This window comes from Rhinichthys klamathensis, unplaced genomic scaffold (assembly GCF_029890125.1).
Source record: "Rhinichthys klamathensis goyatoka isolate OS25496 unplaced genomic scaffold, OSU_Roscu_1.1 h1tg000277l_1, whole genome shotgun sequence".
NCBI lineage: Eukaryota > Metazoa > Chordata > Actinopteri > Cypriniformes > Leuciscidae > Rhinichthys > Rhinichthys klamathensis.
In genome coordinates, this window is record NW_026606796.1 from 519426 (window position 1) to 534738 (window position 15313).

Sequence of the window (15313 nt, forward strand, 5' to 3'; positions counted from 1 at the left end):
AAAATGATATCTCATGATTATTTTAAGCATTATGGTTAGTTAGATAATGTATTAACTTTAACAGATGAGACTTTATTGTAAAGTGCTACAACAGCAGCAATGAAAATGCCATAAATTAGCGAAAAAGTAAATGTGGAACTTTGATTATGAACTGTATATGTGAAAAATAACATGGTGTTTGCTAAGGTCTGCATCACTAGGTTATAATTGCTCATTTAATTTTTTATAGATTTATTGATTGAAAAATAGATTGAACTTTGCATCAAACTTTACCATGCAACTCCATTCCACAACGTTTGTGTCATGACTGAGTTCTTAAATCATGTGGCTTGATGATGAGATATTGCTGTGATATGCACTTTTCTTTAAGTTTAAGATTTTTTTTTGATGGACAATAAAATGCAGGTAACAAAATCTCATAGATTTACTCTGAATGATTAAACAGAGTGTTTGTAATGCACAAAACAAATGCTAATAACCAGCCAGAATGCATTAGCAACCGCATAGCAACACCCTGGTAACCACCCACAACACCATAGAATTGGTGTTATTGAGTTTTGCATGGTCAGGTACCACTCACATATCTTCTGGAATGTAAAAAATTATGCATATTATGAGCATGTATGATGGGATCAGTCTAAAACTTTGTGTGGGGAAAAAAACAGGCTTTGCCATGTTGTCTTCATGGGTAGCTTACCTACCCCCAAGATCCACTTCCTTCCTCATCTAAGTCTTGGCCAGTTTGCTTCTTTCCCCCTGCCATGCACTGGCTTCTCTGTTGTGCCAGACAGATGGGCTGTGCTGGGCTGCTGTGTTTGCTGCAATAGCTGGTCACCTAAAGGAAAATACACATTGCTTTAGCCAGATTTAATGTGCATCACAAGAGCAACACAACAAGGATGTGGAAATTATTGTGTAAAAAGCAGAGGTGGACAGTAACAAAGTACATTTACTTGAGTACTTATGCACACTTTTCGAGTATCTGTACTTTATTTGAGTATATTTTTTCTGGAAACTTTTTACTTTAACTTCACTACATTTGAAAGACAATATTGTACTTTTTACTCCACTACACAGATGTGTACTTCTTTTGTTGGGGTGGTAGGAGTGTTAAAAAAAAGAAAAAGAAAAAAGAAGATGATTATGGCTGTTGTTCAGTCGTTTAATTTCTATATAGGTTTTATAACATTCTAAAAGCTCTTAATTCCACAGATACTACTACTGGTTGGTTGGTGTATAATACACCGTGTATTCACTAGGTTGCTTCAGAGGCATAAGGTACTGTAAGTAAGTATTACATACAACAATGCAACAATAATAAAACAATGCATTGATATTTACTTTTTACTTTTGATACTTAAGTACTTTTAAAAGCGAGTATACTTCTGTACTTTTACTTAAGTAAAAATGGGTCTTTACAACTTTTAATTGTAACGTGTTAATATTTGACCAGTAGTATCTGTCCTTTTACTCAAGTAAAGGAAGTACTTTGTCCACCTCTGGTACAAAGTGACACAAGTATAGTCTCAGACCTATACAGACAGACAGTCAGCAGTTATAAGGTTTTTGCAAATAATGCAATAGCCTATATATTTGTGTGTAATTAATATACATACTACTAGCTATATGAAATTAGCCTTGAGTCTCTGCCATTTTATTATAAAAGATATGTCCACCACTGAATGCTCGTGATTTAAAAAATAAAATAAAATAAAAAAATGACACAATTTTCCTATGATTTATGCACATGCACTATTAGACATTGTTAGTGACCAAATTAAATAAATTACAGTGAGTCTGAAAAGTGTGTTTTAAGATAGTATATTGGTGGTCCGCATGGGTAAAATCGTCCATAGAAGATGAAGCATCCATTGATTGGATTGGAAGCTCATAATTTACTGGGTATCAGAATTTGGGTCCGCGCAGGCGCACTGCGTTCACAGGTGGTCGTGTCTTCATACGGCAGAGAAGCTCCAGCCCAACGCATCTCATTTTGACGATCTACCCTGAACAGTCACGATTACTAAACGCTTGATTCTTTAAATACTTCTTAAAATGGGCTAATCAGAGTGCCGAAAGAAACAACTTCTCAGTGTCAGAGTGAGTTATACATTTCTTGGCGAATAAATATTAGAGGCTTCAAAATGAGCGCGTGCGCACGAACTGCTCATTGAATTTAAATGCATCCTTATAGTCCTTTAAATGAATTCGTCTAGCTTGCAGTGATAAGTAGGCTAAATAAGTTTACACTATTGTCTGTTTAAGACAGCGGTTCAGCGCAACTGCAAGTTCTGACTCTCGCAGTTTTGTACAGTTTCATCGATTGGCAGCATTTTGTCGTATTGCGTTGTGTCGTGCCTCTAATTTGCAGTGTTGACGTTGTGTTTACATGCAGGTTGGTTCTTCTAAGCTCTACGTTTCCGCTGAGATCCACTGTGTTCTGATGTCTCTTCTTTAACTTCAGGGGAATGATAAAGCCTTCAGACATGAGTCCGCGCCGATTGTCAGATATCAGTCCTGAGATCAGACAGCTGAAATCCCTCGTCATTGATGAAGAACTAAATGAAGAATTGAAGTCATCGAGATCGGTCGAGTACATCAACAACGCATCCATAGAAGAGCGGATTCTGAGGATCACTGGTTACTATGGCTATGTGCCCTGGAACGCATCACTCAGAGGTAGTAGCCTGCACTTGATGTATACTTGTGTTTATATGGTAAAGGTAAAGAATGAAAGACATATTATATAAGTTAAATTCACCATGCACTCAAAATAGACTATTCTTTTTTACAGAATATTGCAGTATTTTGATTTGTCGTTGCACTTCATTATTATTTAATTCATGGGACATCTTTGTTAAAATAACTTCAAGTCCTGCCCAAAATCAAGTCCTGCTCTACATTGTACTTGTTGGAGAGAAGCCATTTCACTCGGGCAGGGGCGTAGAATTTAGTAGGGACACTAGGGACGTGTCCCTACCAATATCCAGTGACACTGATATATCCAATAATTTCAATCAAAACTTAAAATATATTTATATATTGATGTCCCCGTCCCCACCAATTTCAAAATCAAACCTACGCCACTGCACTCGGGTATACATCACAATAGGGAGTTTTGTAGAACTCTGAGTGTACTATATAATTAATAATTTAAAAAATCGTATTACACGTGATGTATTTCATTACCGGTATATTGCATTATATGACTTTTACATGGATTATGTTGTAATCCTTAAAAGTTTAACGGTGGATTAAAGGTTCAAGCGAGGACTGTTTCTTTTTGCTTTTCAGCTGTTTGTCCAGTCTATTAGTTTGATAGATGTTTTTTCTTTACACGAGAGGTGAGCTGCCTGTAAACAAACACATCAATCAGAGTCCAACCTCACACCCCTGCATCTATCTGAGCTCCTCCACAACCCCACGCACAAGCAACAAAATCTATGACCCATTTGAAAAACAGCGGAATCATCTATAGACAACTTTTTTCTATTACTTTCTATATGTGTATATATATGTGTGTATAAAAAAAAAAATCAATTTTTATGTTATTTAAAAAAAACAACCATCTTGCATATTCTGAAAATATCTGTTTAGAGAATGATGTATCTATTGTTGTATTTGAGCTGAGCACTGTAGCCGGAGTTATGATGTGCAGCTCTGGCACTGATTCTATATGCATAAGATGGTAACTGAGTCAGAGCCCAGATTTGCTGAGTCATCAGGGGCAGACGAGGTCTCTCTCAATTCTCATTTCAATTCCTCCACTGACTGCATCATAGCAATTTTATTTAGATTTGAACTTAAAACATTTTTTTTACTTTGTTGTGTGTTTTTGTCTTTTTTTTATATACTGTATGTCTATATACAACCCGAATTCCGGAAAAGTTGGGACGTTTTTTAAATTTGAATAAAATGAAAACTATAAGACTTTCAAATCACATGAGCCAATATTTTATTCACAATAGAACATAGATAACATAACAAATGTTTAAACGAAGAAATTTTACACTTTTATCCACTAAATGAGCTCATTTCAAATTTGATGCCTGCTACAGGTCTCAAAATAGTTGGGACGGGGGCACGTTTACCATGGTGTAACATCTCCTCTTCTTTTCAAAACAGTTTGAAGACGTCTGGGCATCGAGTTTATGAGTGTCTGGAGTTTTGGTGTTGGAATTTGTAGTTTTTATGAATTTTTATTTTAGTTTTAGTTATTTTAGTACATCAAGTTAAACTAAATGAAATGAAAAATGTTGCCTTGGCAAATGTTTTAGTACTGAAATATGTTTTTAGTAGTTTTAGTTAACTAATAATAACCCATACTCTGTCATGTCTTTGTTGTGCAGTTAGTTAACTCAAGCCTCTCCTGCATGTACATATTGAAACTTACCACAGTAGCTCCTTAAATGTTCCCTTAAGCAGTTGAGACATCTAAAACCCCCTGAGAGCATAAGCTGCGGTTATCTTTAAAAAACTATAGCCGGCTGTTCAGCATGTTTTGATGTTCAGATTGCCGATATACTGGGTTTTTGAATCATTGGGTTTAGAGGCCCAATCTTTAACCACTTTAGTATCACTTCATAATACCTGGGTCAATATGCGCAGCACCGAGCTGGCACTCGTATCACATTATCTATCCCAGACTTTGGTCTGTGGTGTGGCTATAATGGTGAGGGTCACATTCGTTGTGTTGACTGACTGCTACTTGGGGACAGTCTGTCTGCCTCCTTGTCCTCCTTGCACTGTCAGTTCTATCCTTTAGACCTGGCTTGTTCTGGACAGTACATACTAAATGTCTTCCGACATGCCATGTGGACACAAGTATGGTACATAAAGGAGAAATGAGATGCCTTGTAAAACAATTAATGGTTTTCTGCATAGCAGGAAAAACAGTGTTACATCTTCAGTGCAATGGACAGCAATATTTGACGATCTTGTGTATGGCTTCTTGCTATCTGTTCATGTATCTGGTTTTATAATGTTTTGTAATCATGTCTTACTTTATAAAAAAAGCTTAAGGACAGGTCAATAATAATTTCTGTGTTAAATTACATTATGTCACAAATATGAAGGACTGTTTTAATCCCAGAGAAAAAAAGAAATTGACTTTATTTCTTACAATTGCAATTTTTATCTCACAGTTGTGACTTTACAACTGCAACTCTATATCTCACAATTGTAAACTTAAAATTCACAATATGAACTTATACAGTACCATTTAAAAGTTTGTGCTAAGTACGATGTGTTTTTTAATTAATACTTCATACTATATATATATGTAGATACTATATTCCACAAAGATGCATTAAATCAGTGTTTCTCAACCTCTCCTGCAGGGACCCCCTGACAGGCCATGTTTTTGTTTTAACTCTGAAATGGCACACCTGATTCAAGTAATTAAAGGCTTAATGAGTAATTAGAGTAGGAATAGTTCAATTAATCAATTAGTCAACTACTCATTAAGCCTTTAATGACTTGAATCAGGTGTGCCATTTCAGGGTTAAAACAGAAACATGGCCTGTCAGGGGGTCCCTGCAGGAGAGGTTGAGAAACACTGCATTAAATTGATCAAAATTGACAGCAAATGCATTTATAATGTTACAAAAGATTTTCAAATAAATGCTGTTCTTTTGAACTTTCTATTAATCAAAGAATCCTTAAGCAGCTCAATTGTTTTCAACATTGATAATAAGAAATGTTTCTTGAGCAGCAGATCAACATATTAGAATGATTTCTAAAGGATCATGTGACACTGAAGACTGGAGTAATGATCCTGAAAATTCAGCTTTGCCATCACAGGAATAAAATACATTTTAAAATGGATTAAAACAGGAAACAGTTATTTTTAAATTGTAAAAATATTTCACAGTATTACTGTTTTTACTTTTTTTATCATCAAATAAAGGCAGCCTTGGAGAGCATTAGAGGCTTTTTTAAAAAACATTTTAAAAAATTCTTACCGACCTCAAACTTTGCTTGATTCCTGTTGTCAAATTCCAGGTTAATGTTGAAATATTACTTGATTTGAGTTGTTCAGAAATTACATTATTATATATCATTTATTTGCTGCTTTGTAGTAAGCATCAGCTTTGTTATGCAAATTTCTCCTATAGTACTTCATGAAAGTTTACTGCTGAAAGAAAAGAGTTGGCAGTACAGTTAAATGCCTGTGGCTATTCTTATGACTTTGTATTATGCAATTATGCTGTCTGTCTGCAGAGGAGGACCAGTCCGGCGGCGAGAAGGTGGAAGTGAAGGTAGATGGCCATTCGGCTACAGAAACAGTCAAATCAGGTTGTGTGAACAGGCTGCAGAGGCTCCGCTGCTGTTTGTGTACGACTGCAGTCCTCCTGCGCAGAGCACTGTGGGGTGTCGCTATGGTCATCTGCATCTGCGCGTCTTGGACAGGCTGCACTCAGTTGGCCAAAATAACCGTCAGACGCTTGAATGTCCCGTTCACCCTCACTTGGTTCTCCACCTCCTGGAACTGTGCCATCTTCCCTCTTTACTACCTGGGTCACCTGTGCTGTAGCAAGGACAGACAGAGCCCCAAACAGCGCTTCAGGTGAGACGGGTTGTGTTTCCTTTCATGCAAGTAGATCTTTCTGATTCTGTGGCCTACGAAACTTCACTGAGTTTCAAAATGAGAACTCTTTGCAAAAGTGCTGCACTGTGTAATAGTTTGGATTTATGCAGACACTTCAATTTGGCTTGCAGAACCAGAGTGACTGTTGACTTTGCAGTTCTGTTGGGCTAGGCTGCTCAGATAGAGGACTTGACCTTAACCTCATTTTCTTAACAATGTCCCATGGCATTTTTGTCCTTTTCATGAGTTCAGCACAGCAGATTTTTCTAAAGGTTTAGTCTTTTGTACTGAGCAGCACTTTTGGAAGTAGGTGTAATTTAACACAAACAGGGTTTCCCTCATGTGTATCTAAATTGGATATGTTTTACTAGTTCTTCTTCATGAAGTCAAAATCTATTTATTAAAATGTTCTCAATGTGCACATCTTATTGTGTACATCAGTGCAAGAAAAAATGTTTGTCTTTGTAATCTTAAAAATGCAATTACTTTCTCCACCTCTGAAATGACTTTGCTTGCCTAATGTTGATTAATATTACACATTAGTATTAGTAAGATATTTTTATGTTTTTGAAAGAAGTCTCTTATGCTTACCAGTGTTGAATTTATTTATCAAAAATACAGTAAAAACCGTAATATAGTATTACATTATTACAATTTGAAATAGCTGTGATTAGATGGAATGACGATAATAAAAAACAAAACACTCTAATATGCTGATTTGGAGCCCAAGAAACATTTATTATTATTATCATGGTTGAAAACAATTTTACTGCTTAATATATTTGTGTTTTCTTTGATGTATAGAAAGTAAAAAAAAAAAAAAAAAAGCCTTTATTTGAAATAGAAATCATTTGTAACATTATAAATGTCTTTGCTCTCACTTTTAATCAATTTTTAATGCATCCTTGCTGAATTGGTCATTTTATTTTAGCAATTAAGCATAAGATTTTAGATTGAACATTTTTACAATCAAGAACAGTCAGGTGTGCCCAAACAATTGGCAATCTATGCTACAAAAATGCATATTGTAAATGGTAGAATGATAAATGATGGTAGATAGATTATTTGCATGTGTGTGGATTCTCAATAGAGAGTGTTGTCAGTTCTTGGGAGATGACGGGCTGTCACTGAGAATGCTGCTCTCTCGCGTGGCTCCTTTTGGAGTGCTGTGGACTCTCACCAGCTACCTGTACCTGCAAGGCCTTCGCAGAATCCCCGCCACAGATGCCTGTGCCCTCTTCTGCTGTAGCCGTGCCTTTGTCTTCCTAATATCCTGGATTGTCCTGCGGGATCGCTTCATGGGGGTGCGGGTGAGTCTATTATGTATCAATTGTTGTATAAAATGCTTTAATAGTGGCTATACTGTTGTGTGTAATTGAGAGTCTACTGTGGATTCTCCTTTTTATTATAATGTACTTTGTTAAAATAGTGTTCTGTCTGATCACAGATTGTAGCGGCCATTTTAGCCATTGGGGGCATAGTTATGATGACATATGCCGATGGTTTCCACAGCCATTCTGTGATTGGCATCTCCCTTGTGGTTGCGTCTGCATCAACAGCAGCTATATACAAAGTAAGAGAGGATTATATACTGTAGCACAACAAACACACCTTAGACTGTCATACACCATTGACCTATATTTCAAATGAACATTTAATTATTTCATTCTCTCTTCAGCTGTACAGAAATGCATGAATGCACATGTTTCCTCAGGTTCTGTTCAAGCTTGTTCTGGGTAATGCAAAGCTGGGTGAAGCAGCAGTGTATCTTACAGTCCTCGGCGGAGCTAATTTGGTCTTCATTAGCGCTGTACCTCTGATCCTGCTTCTCACGGGGGCCGAGGACTTTGTTTCACCTAGAGATTTGCCATGGCCAAGCATCTGTGGCATGTCCGCTCTTCTGCTGGGTAAGATGATGGACACAAATACACAAGCTTCTCTTATGTACTTGAATCGCCATCTTCCCTTAAAATTATTAGCAATGTTGATTTTTCTTTGGTTGCCTTCTTAGTGTTCAACTTCCTCTTGAATTTTGGTGTTCTGGTAACACTTCCTACTTTGATTTCTCTGGGCGTTGTCCTCAGTGTGCCTGTCAACGCTGGTGAGTCACTTGTTGTTTTTAAAATGAGTTATACTGTTATGTTCTTACAAATTTGTTTTATTATTTCTTCTGTAATCCACAAAAGGAGATGCTAAGACAGTATGTTAACTCTGCTCTTTTCAATACATTGAAAGTAAATATTGACAAAAAAGCCCCCAAAATAATGAAAAATATAACAGCATGTAATATAAATATAAAAATATTAATATTTATTGAAATTTAATTTGTTTTTCTGAAAATCTCTGCTTTAAAAACTAATTTTTGCAATTTGAATATGTTTAAAAATAAATCATCTTTTACTCGGTCTCATGTCAGACCTGTATGAGGATTTTTAGTGGAATGTCGCTGCGTTTTTCCATATAAGGAATGTGAATATAGCTCTTATGGATTACTTTTTTTTTTTTTTTTAATACAGCGTCAACATTCTGTTAAAAAAAAATCCTTTTGGGTTTCACGAGGAAAGCAAGCTTGGCAAACATGAGGCTGAGTAAATTAGTTTAGTTTGATGTCAGTACATTTCTTTCGTATTTTATGCTCAACAAGGCTGCATTTATTTGATCAAAAATACAGTGAAACAGTAACATTGTGAAATATTATTATTAATTTAAAATAACTGTCTCTATTTTGATGTGTTTAAAAATTTTCAGCATCATTACTGCAGTGTCCGGTGTCACATGATCCTTCAGAAATCATTCCAATGCTGATTTGCTCCTCAAGAAACAGTTGTGCTGCTTAATACTTTTGTAGAAACCGTGATAAGTGTTTTTTCATGATTCTTTGATTAATAGAAAAATCTAAATAACAGCATTTATTTGAAACTGAAATCTTTTGTAGCATTATAAATATGTTACTGTCACTTTTGATCAATTGAATGCATCCCAAAAAGAAATCTTACCGACCCCAAGCTTTTGAAAAGTTTAAAATTGACTAGAAATTGCATATAGTTGACATGTTTTCCAAATATCCCTGATTACATTAGCATCTTTGTTTTTGAATTATTAAAACGTTTTGAAGTAATAACAGAGTGACCACCATAAATCTTCTGCACTCCAGTCATAGATCGCTACATGTGTGAGATCCAGCTCAACAGTGTACGCGTCATTGCGGTGTCCATCATTTGTTTGGGCTTCCTTTTGCTCTTGCTGCCCGAGGATTGGGACCAGTGCCTGCCACACTTACGATCAATGCTGCACAAGCGAGAAGAGCCACAAGAGTGCGCCAGAGACAAACATTCAGAGATGCTTCACATCAGGCCAAGAGAGGCCAAGAAATGCAATGCCAAAACTACTCCCAGTGTCCACTGACTCAGCATTTTATTCATCCCATAAGCATCGTATGGGCACCAGTCTTCCACATTTGTGATTAAAATTTAGATGTATTGCACATCAAATTGAATGGCAATCACTGCTTAGAGGGATGAAATAGTTGGTACAGATCCTCAAAGAAGGGTGTTATAGATATAGAAGATATTGAACAATTCTATGCAAAGTTTGATTGGTTCACCTGTCATTTTTAAGCACAGCTGTGAGTCTAGATTTGAACATTTCATTGTTACTTCATATGTTTAATGTTTGTATATTGCCAGTATCTTCACTGCTGACACATCATCACACTCTTCAGCATAAAATAGTACTCCTGATATGAGCTGTATTCTCAAATTGGTTCTATATACTCTGCATATGTATTTGACAGTGTTATGGCCTCACATATAATAGGCTATACCCACGGATTCTTCAGATTATTGTCTTACATTATATCAGTGGCAATACTTGGTTCAAATATTCCTGTGGAATTAAGGCTTAATGTAAACCTTTGTAAGGAGGATTTTTGTTACTTCTCATTAGCAATAATAAAGAATGAATGTATATCCTATGTATATTGTAGCATATTTATCTGAAGAAAAAAATTATATATGGGGATCAGTAAGATTTTATTTTTTAATACTATTAATCACCAAGGATATTAATTTGATCAAAAGTAGTACGTAATTTATAATGTTACTATATATATATATATATATATATATATAAATGCTGTTATTTTTAAATAAATTATATATTTACATTTATTAAAATTATATGTGATTATAAATAAAATATATACACAATCCGTCATTTGTAAATTTAATAGAAATTTGCTACAGGTATTGTTTAAATATAAAAAAACAAAATCTCACATAATTTTACATATCACTTCAGGGCAATACACAGGGAATTCATATACAGAATGTGGCTTACAGAAGCAGACATGAACAAATGTTTTTAGCACAAAAGATTACTTCTCCTCCATCATTGTATGTAAAAACTATTTATATATATATATATATATATAAAAAACATTGCAATAAAAAATAAGAAACAGCAAAAATAAAAAACATGCAATGACAGACCTAGCAAAATGTCTCTCCATTTTGCAATTCGTAAAAAAAAAGTGCTATGCCGAAAACAATGCTTAAACAATGATATCCAGTGATATTCATATGACCATTATGCAAAAGAAGGTTTACAACGAGAGACCTTTGATCTCACAGACATTGCTTTATAACAAGTAAAAGATACTGGCATCAAGAAGATATGTGCTTTTCTATAAATTGGGAGAACTTTCACACAGACTAAAGGTACACAATAAATTGAATGTCAGTGCACTTTTCCTTTTAAGAAAGCTCAGCAACCCTTTCATCCAGTTCCCCAAAAACTAAAACCTGTACTTATGACTTGATTTTTTTAAGAAAACTTTTATTTGGACACAAAAACCACAAATGGGAATAGAGTTGCAGTGGAACTTCTCTCTCACAAAACCTGTTTATCCTTCACATGAGGTATGGTGTCCAAATTCTTTGAAATGTAAGAACATTTAGATAATTCAAAACATGATTTTTTTTCTCTGCAGAAATAAACATTCAGTATTAAGAGACCACAGCAAAATATCCATCTAAATTATGCCTTTCTGGGCTTTTCTAGTGGACTGACGGAAGTACATGTAAGCCAGAAGAAGGAGAACAAGTATAAAAAGTGTGAAGAGGAGCATAAATGTGACATATCCCCCATAAGGCATCAGGCGAGTGTCTGGAGCTTCAGCGGGGATCATGTTGGTCAGGTTAAGCATGTAACCTAATGTCCAGCCTGCATCACTGTCTCTTATCTGCAAAAAAAGAAAGCGGTTATGACACAATGTGTGGCCCCGAAACGATTTTTTATTGTAAAAATAAAAGGGATTCAATATTAAAAGTATTAAACTGATTTTAATTTGTACCTAAACCTACATTAAAATGTTTTGAAAATAGATTTTGAATGTGTCTTAAAGCTGCTGTAGGTAATTTTTGTAAAAAATATTTTTTACATATTTGTTAAAACTGTCATTATGTCCTGACAGTAGAATATGAGGCAGATAATCTGTGAAAAAATCAAGCTCTTCTGGCTCCTCCCAGTGGTCCTATTGCCATTTGCAGAAATACACGCTCCCGGTCAGAAACAACCAATCAGAGCCAGGAGGAATGTCTTAGCAGTGTCAATCACGCTCGTGTACGCGCTGATCACACCCCTCTCTTGCACAGCGCGAGCCGTCGTTCAAACTCAAGATTGCCGGCGTGCTGCAGCTGTGTTTATGACGGAGAAACAACCTAAACTGCCAATTCTCGAGTGACACCTGCTCATAAAACAAAGAGGTAAAAGGAAAAAGACCGATGACGATAAACAAGCGAAAAAGAAAGAATTACACAGAGCCCGTTGACTCGGTGTCAAAACTCTAGCCGCATAACATGTAGATAAAATGTCACGCACTCTGCTAAGCAACAACTGAAACCTGCTAATTCACTGGCTTGTCATGTTGCTGAAATAATGTAGCACACCTTATCTAGCATTATATATCGCTAGAATAATTACTTACATACTGTAACGTTAGTTACCGTTATATAAACGTTATCTAACTAGCTATTTATAACTTATAGAAAGAGTGCAACGTTATAAAGTTACATGTAGGCTATTGCAAAATACATAATGATTTGAGGACCAAGTTTGTAGTCAAAGTATGGGCAGGCCATAGTCAATGTAAAGCATATTGTTGATGTTTAGTCCCTATTAATGAATGTGCCATATAACTTTTTATCCGCTTTTATCGGTGGCCCTGTTTACTAGCCTACGCGTTCACGACAGGCTCCGCTGTGGAGGACGAGCTGTGGAGGGAGGGCTGTAGCGCAGCAGAGAGCAAGGGGGTGGGACCTGTAAGTTGTGCTTGTTCAAATTTTCAGGCTAACTCAACGTTTTCTCAAAACTCCCTACTGCAGCTTTAAGTGTCTAAATACTTTGAGGCCACCGTATTCTTTGATGAGAACTGAAATAATTTTTAATTTACACCATACTTACCTTTTTAATGAAACGGATGTCTTTCCAGTTTTCAGAGGTGAAATTGTATCCGTCTTCCAGAAGAGTGAGTATGTATGTTCCTGAGAAGCAGTATTCTGAAAGGTACTTCTGTTTTATTTGGGGATAATTTTCTACAATCTATAAAAGTCAAGCAAGTTCACATTTAGACATCCTGTCCCAACAAAATGCAACGGTTTTAAAACATCTTTCAAAGACAGTAAATAAACCATTTAACCTTTTTCCATGGAGTAGAGCAGTATGTTGCCAGCTTCTGCTTTGTAGCAGCTAATGAATCACTGGTCAGATTCAAAAAGTCCATCACAAAGAAAAAAGCAGAAAAAGCCTGGAAAATCAAATAGCATGATTATTAACACTAGTTTTTTTTTTATTTGCAACCAGCCATTCAAATTTATCCAAACAATCTTCATTGTTTCTTACCCCAAATTTTCCATCAACAGAAGGCTGGAAAACCTCATTGAAAGAGCATTTTGAGTAAGCACAACGGCTGGTATTGAAAACCTTTCTGATCGATTCTTGGCACTGAGACCAATCCCCCAACCCCACATGGGAGATATTTCCATTTGAAATGTTCACTGCTTTCATACAAGGGGTATTGAAGACGCTTTGAACCGTCTTGGTGGAGTTATATCCAGGGTTGAAGCAAGGATCCCTTAACTCAATGGGGTGTGTCTTAGGGAAGAAAAAAATATAGAGATACAGTAGTATTAGAGTGAAGTGTGGTCTATATCTATACTTTAAAAAAACAAACAATAGTTAACTTCAACCAAAGCTAAAGTAAAGAACCAAAATGCAGCAACATGTTTCATTGTCCCTCTCAAATTGAATTTGTTTGCTGTAAAATATTTTAATGGCTTTGCAATGTAGGCATCATAAAGTATGGAAAGTAAATGCATTAAAAGGGTACTGTACACACATTGCCTTAATGCAACACTCAATTTTATACAATATGCAATAGGGGTGTTTTACGCAAGTCTACACCTTTTCTTTACATATAAATTTATTTAGATTGGACTAGGACAGGACCGCGAACAGCCCGCACAGCTATGGCTTCGACACACTTTTTCTATCGCAATGACAAGCATACCTTGCTAGCAGCATATGTTGACACTAATTTCTTGCCCATAGAAAGCTTAAGAGCTTGGTCCTTCCCGTAACAGAGAAAGCTGTGGGTGTACAGGTGATAATCGTTTCCATACAGCCTAAAGTCAATAGAATTGTCATCCGATTCAATGTCCTGTTGAGGTATGAAGGTTATCTGAGTAGAGGCGCCACCCAGGTCCAGAGCTCCAAGAGTCCCTGTGGGCTGCATGAGAAACACAGGAGCTGACATCATTCTCCTTTTCACACTGAAATTGTTTGTTTCACTGTTCATTCTTATAGTAGAGAAGTAATTCACACGGTATTCTGCACTGTAATTCTGTGTGGAGCGGAGCTGTGGGTTAAAACTGACAAATTTGAAACGTTGCTAAACCCAGACGGAAAAAAACAGCATACCTTATTTAGGTTTTCGCTCAAGTAATTGACAGTGATCCATCCAAAAGCTCCCTCCTCTTGGCCAGAAATGATGCGAGCTCCCTGGTAGGAGAAGGGGTACGTCTTCAGTGAATGTTCTACCGAGGCCAGTACCTTTTCTGAGGCCGTTTCATCCTCCATCCTTGAGAAAATAGATATTATTGAACTTCATCTCTAAACAATTAATTAAATAATCATGACATAGATTTTTTATTATTATTTTAATATGTTCCTTGAGGTTCGCTTATATATTTGTGTTGGGGTTTTTTTGTGCAAATAAACTCTCAAAATAATATGTAGAAAAACAATTATTTTCAACCTTCATTCTGACCCCTGTCTGAAATGATCAGTTTTTAAGGGCCGCCTCTTTAGTTGATAGTTCATCCAAAAATGAATATTCTGTCATCATTTACTCACTCTGTCAGTTTTTTGTTCCAAATCTTTATGAGTTTCTTTATTTTGTTAAACACAAAATAATATATTTTAAAGAATATTGGTAACAGACAGTTGATGGTAGTCATTGACTTCCATAGTTTTTTTTTTTTTCTATTATGGAAGTAAATGTTTACCATCAACTGTCTGTTACCAACATTCTTTAAAATATATTATTTTGTGTTCAACAGAAGAATGAAACTCACACAGGTTTGGTACAACTTGAGGGTGAGTAGATGATTACAATTTTCATTTTGGGGTGAACTATCCCTTTAAGGCTTGTCAGTAAATGACCAC

At 35.9% G+C, this 15313-nt stretch overlaps 2 protein-coding genes across 4 annotated transcripts in view; one reads left to right on the top strand and one right to left on the bottom strand.

Annotated features, from left to right (window-relative positions):
- Window positions 1–1990: 1990 nt before the first annotated feature.
- slc35f3a (solute carrier family 35 member F3a) lies at window positions 1991–10562 on the top strand. 2 transcript variants are annotated; one of them, XM_056268871.1, is made up of 8 exons: window positions 1991–2100; window positions 2465–2679; window positions 6223–6568; window positions 7680–7893; window positions 8037–8162; window positions 8304–8496; window positions 8601–8690; window positions 9744–10562. In XM_056268871.1, exons 2-8 carry the CDS (start codon window positions 2469–2471, stop codon window positions 9992–9994), a joined length of 1431 nt encoding a protein of 476 aa, XP_056124846.1. In that variant the 5' UTR covers window positions 1991–2100; window positions 2465–2468; the 3' UTR covers window positions 9995–10562. The 2 variants fall into 2 exon arrangements, with proteins under 2 accessions (XP_056124846.1, XP_056124845.1); XM_056268870.1 differs by having other exon boundaries at window positions 1992–2100; window positions 7680–7899.
- A 455-nt stretch (window positions 10563–11017) lies between these two features.
- The window catches only part of entpd1 (ectonucleoside triphosphate diphosphohydrolase 1), a 266701-nt gene continuing 262405 nt past the window's right edge, over window positions 11018–15313 (bottom strand). The window contains exons 4-9 of one of the 2 annotated variants that reach the window (XM_056268812.1): window positions 14567–14726; window positions 14157–14375; window positions 13490–13741; window positions 13287–13394; window positions 13052–13189; window positions 11018–11831 (exon numbers count right to left, since the gene is read on the bottom strand). In XM_056268812.1, the coding sequence (XP_056124787.1) occupies window positions 11622–11831; window positions 13052–13189; window positions 13287–13394; window positions 13490–13741; window positions 14157–14375; window positions 14567–14726 (1087 nt within the window). In that variant the 3' untranslated portion in view covers window positions 11018–11621. The remainder of the gene's footprint in view (window positions 11832–13051; window positions 13190–13286; window positions 13395–13489; window positions 13742–14156; window positions 14376–14566; window positions 14727–15313) is intronic. The other variant, XM_056268811.1, reaches the window with a different exon arrangement.

Coding starts and splice junctions, on each gene's coding strand:
- slc35f3a (XM_056268870.1), top strand. CDS start 2,469: ATGATAAAGCCTTCAGACATGAGTCCGCGCCGATTGTCAGATATCAGT. Junction 8,497..8,600: donor CATGTCCGCTCTTCTGCTGG/GTAAGATGATGG, acceptor TTGCCTTCTTAG/TGTTCAACTTCCTCTTGAAT. Junction 8,691..9,743: donor CAGTGTGCCTGTCAACGCTG/GTGAGTCACTTG, acceptor TCTGCACTCCAG/TCATAGATCGCTACATGTGT.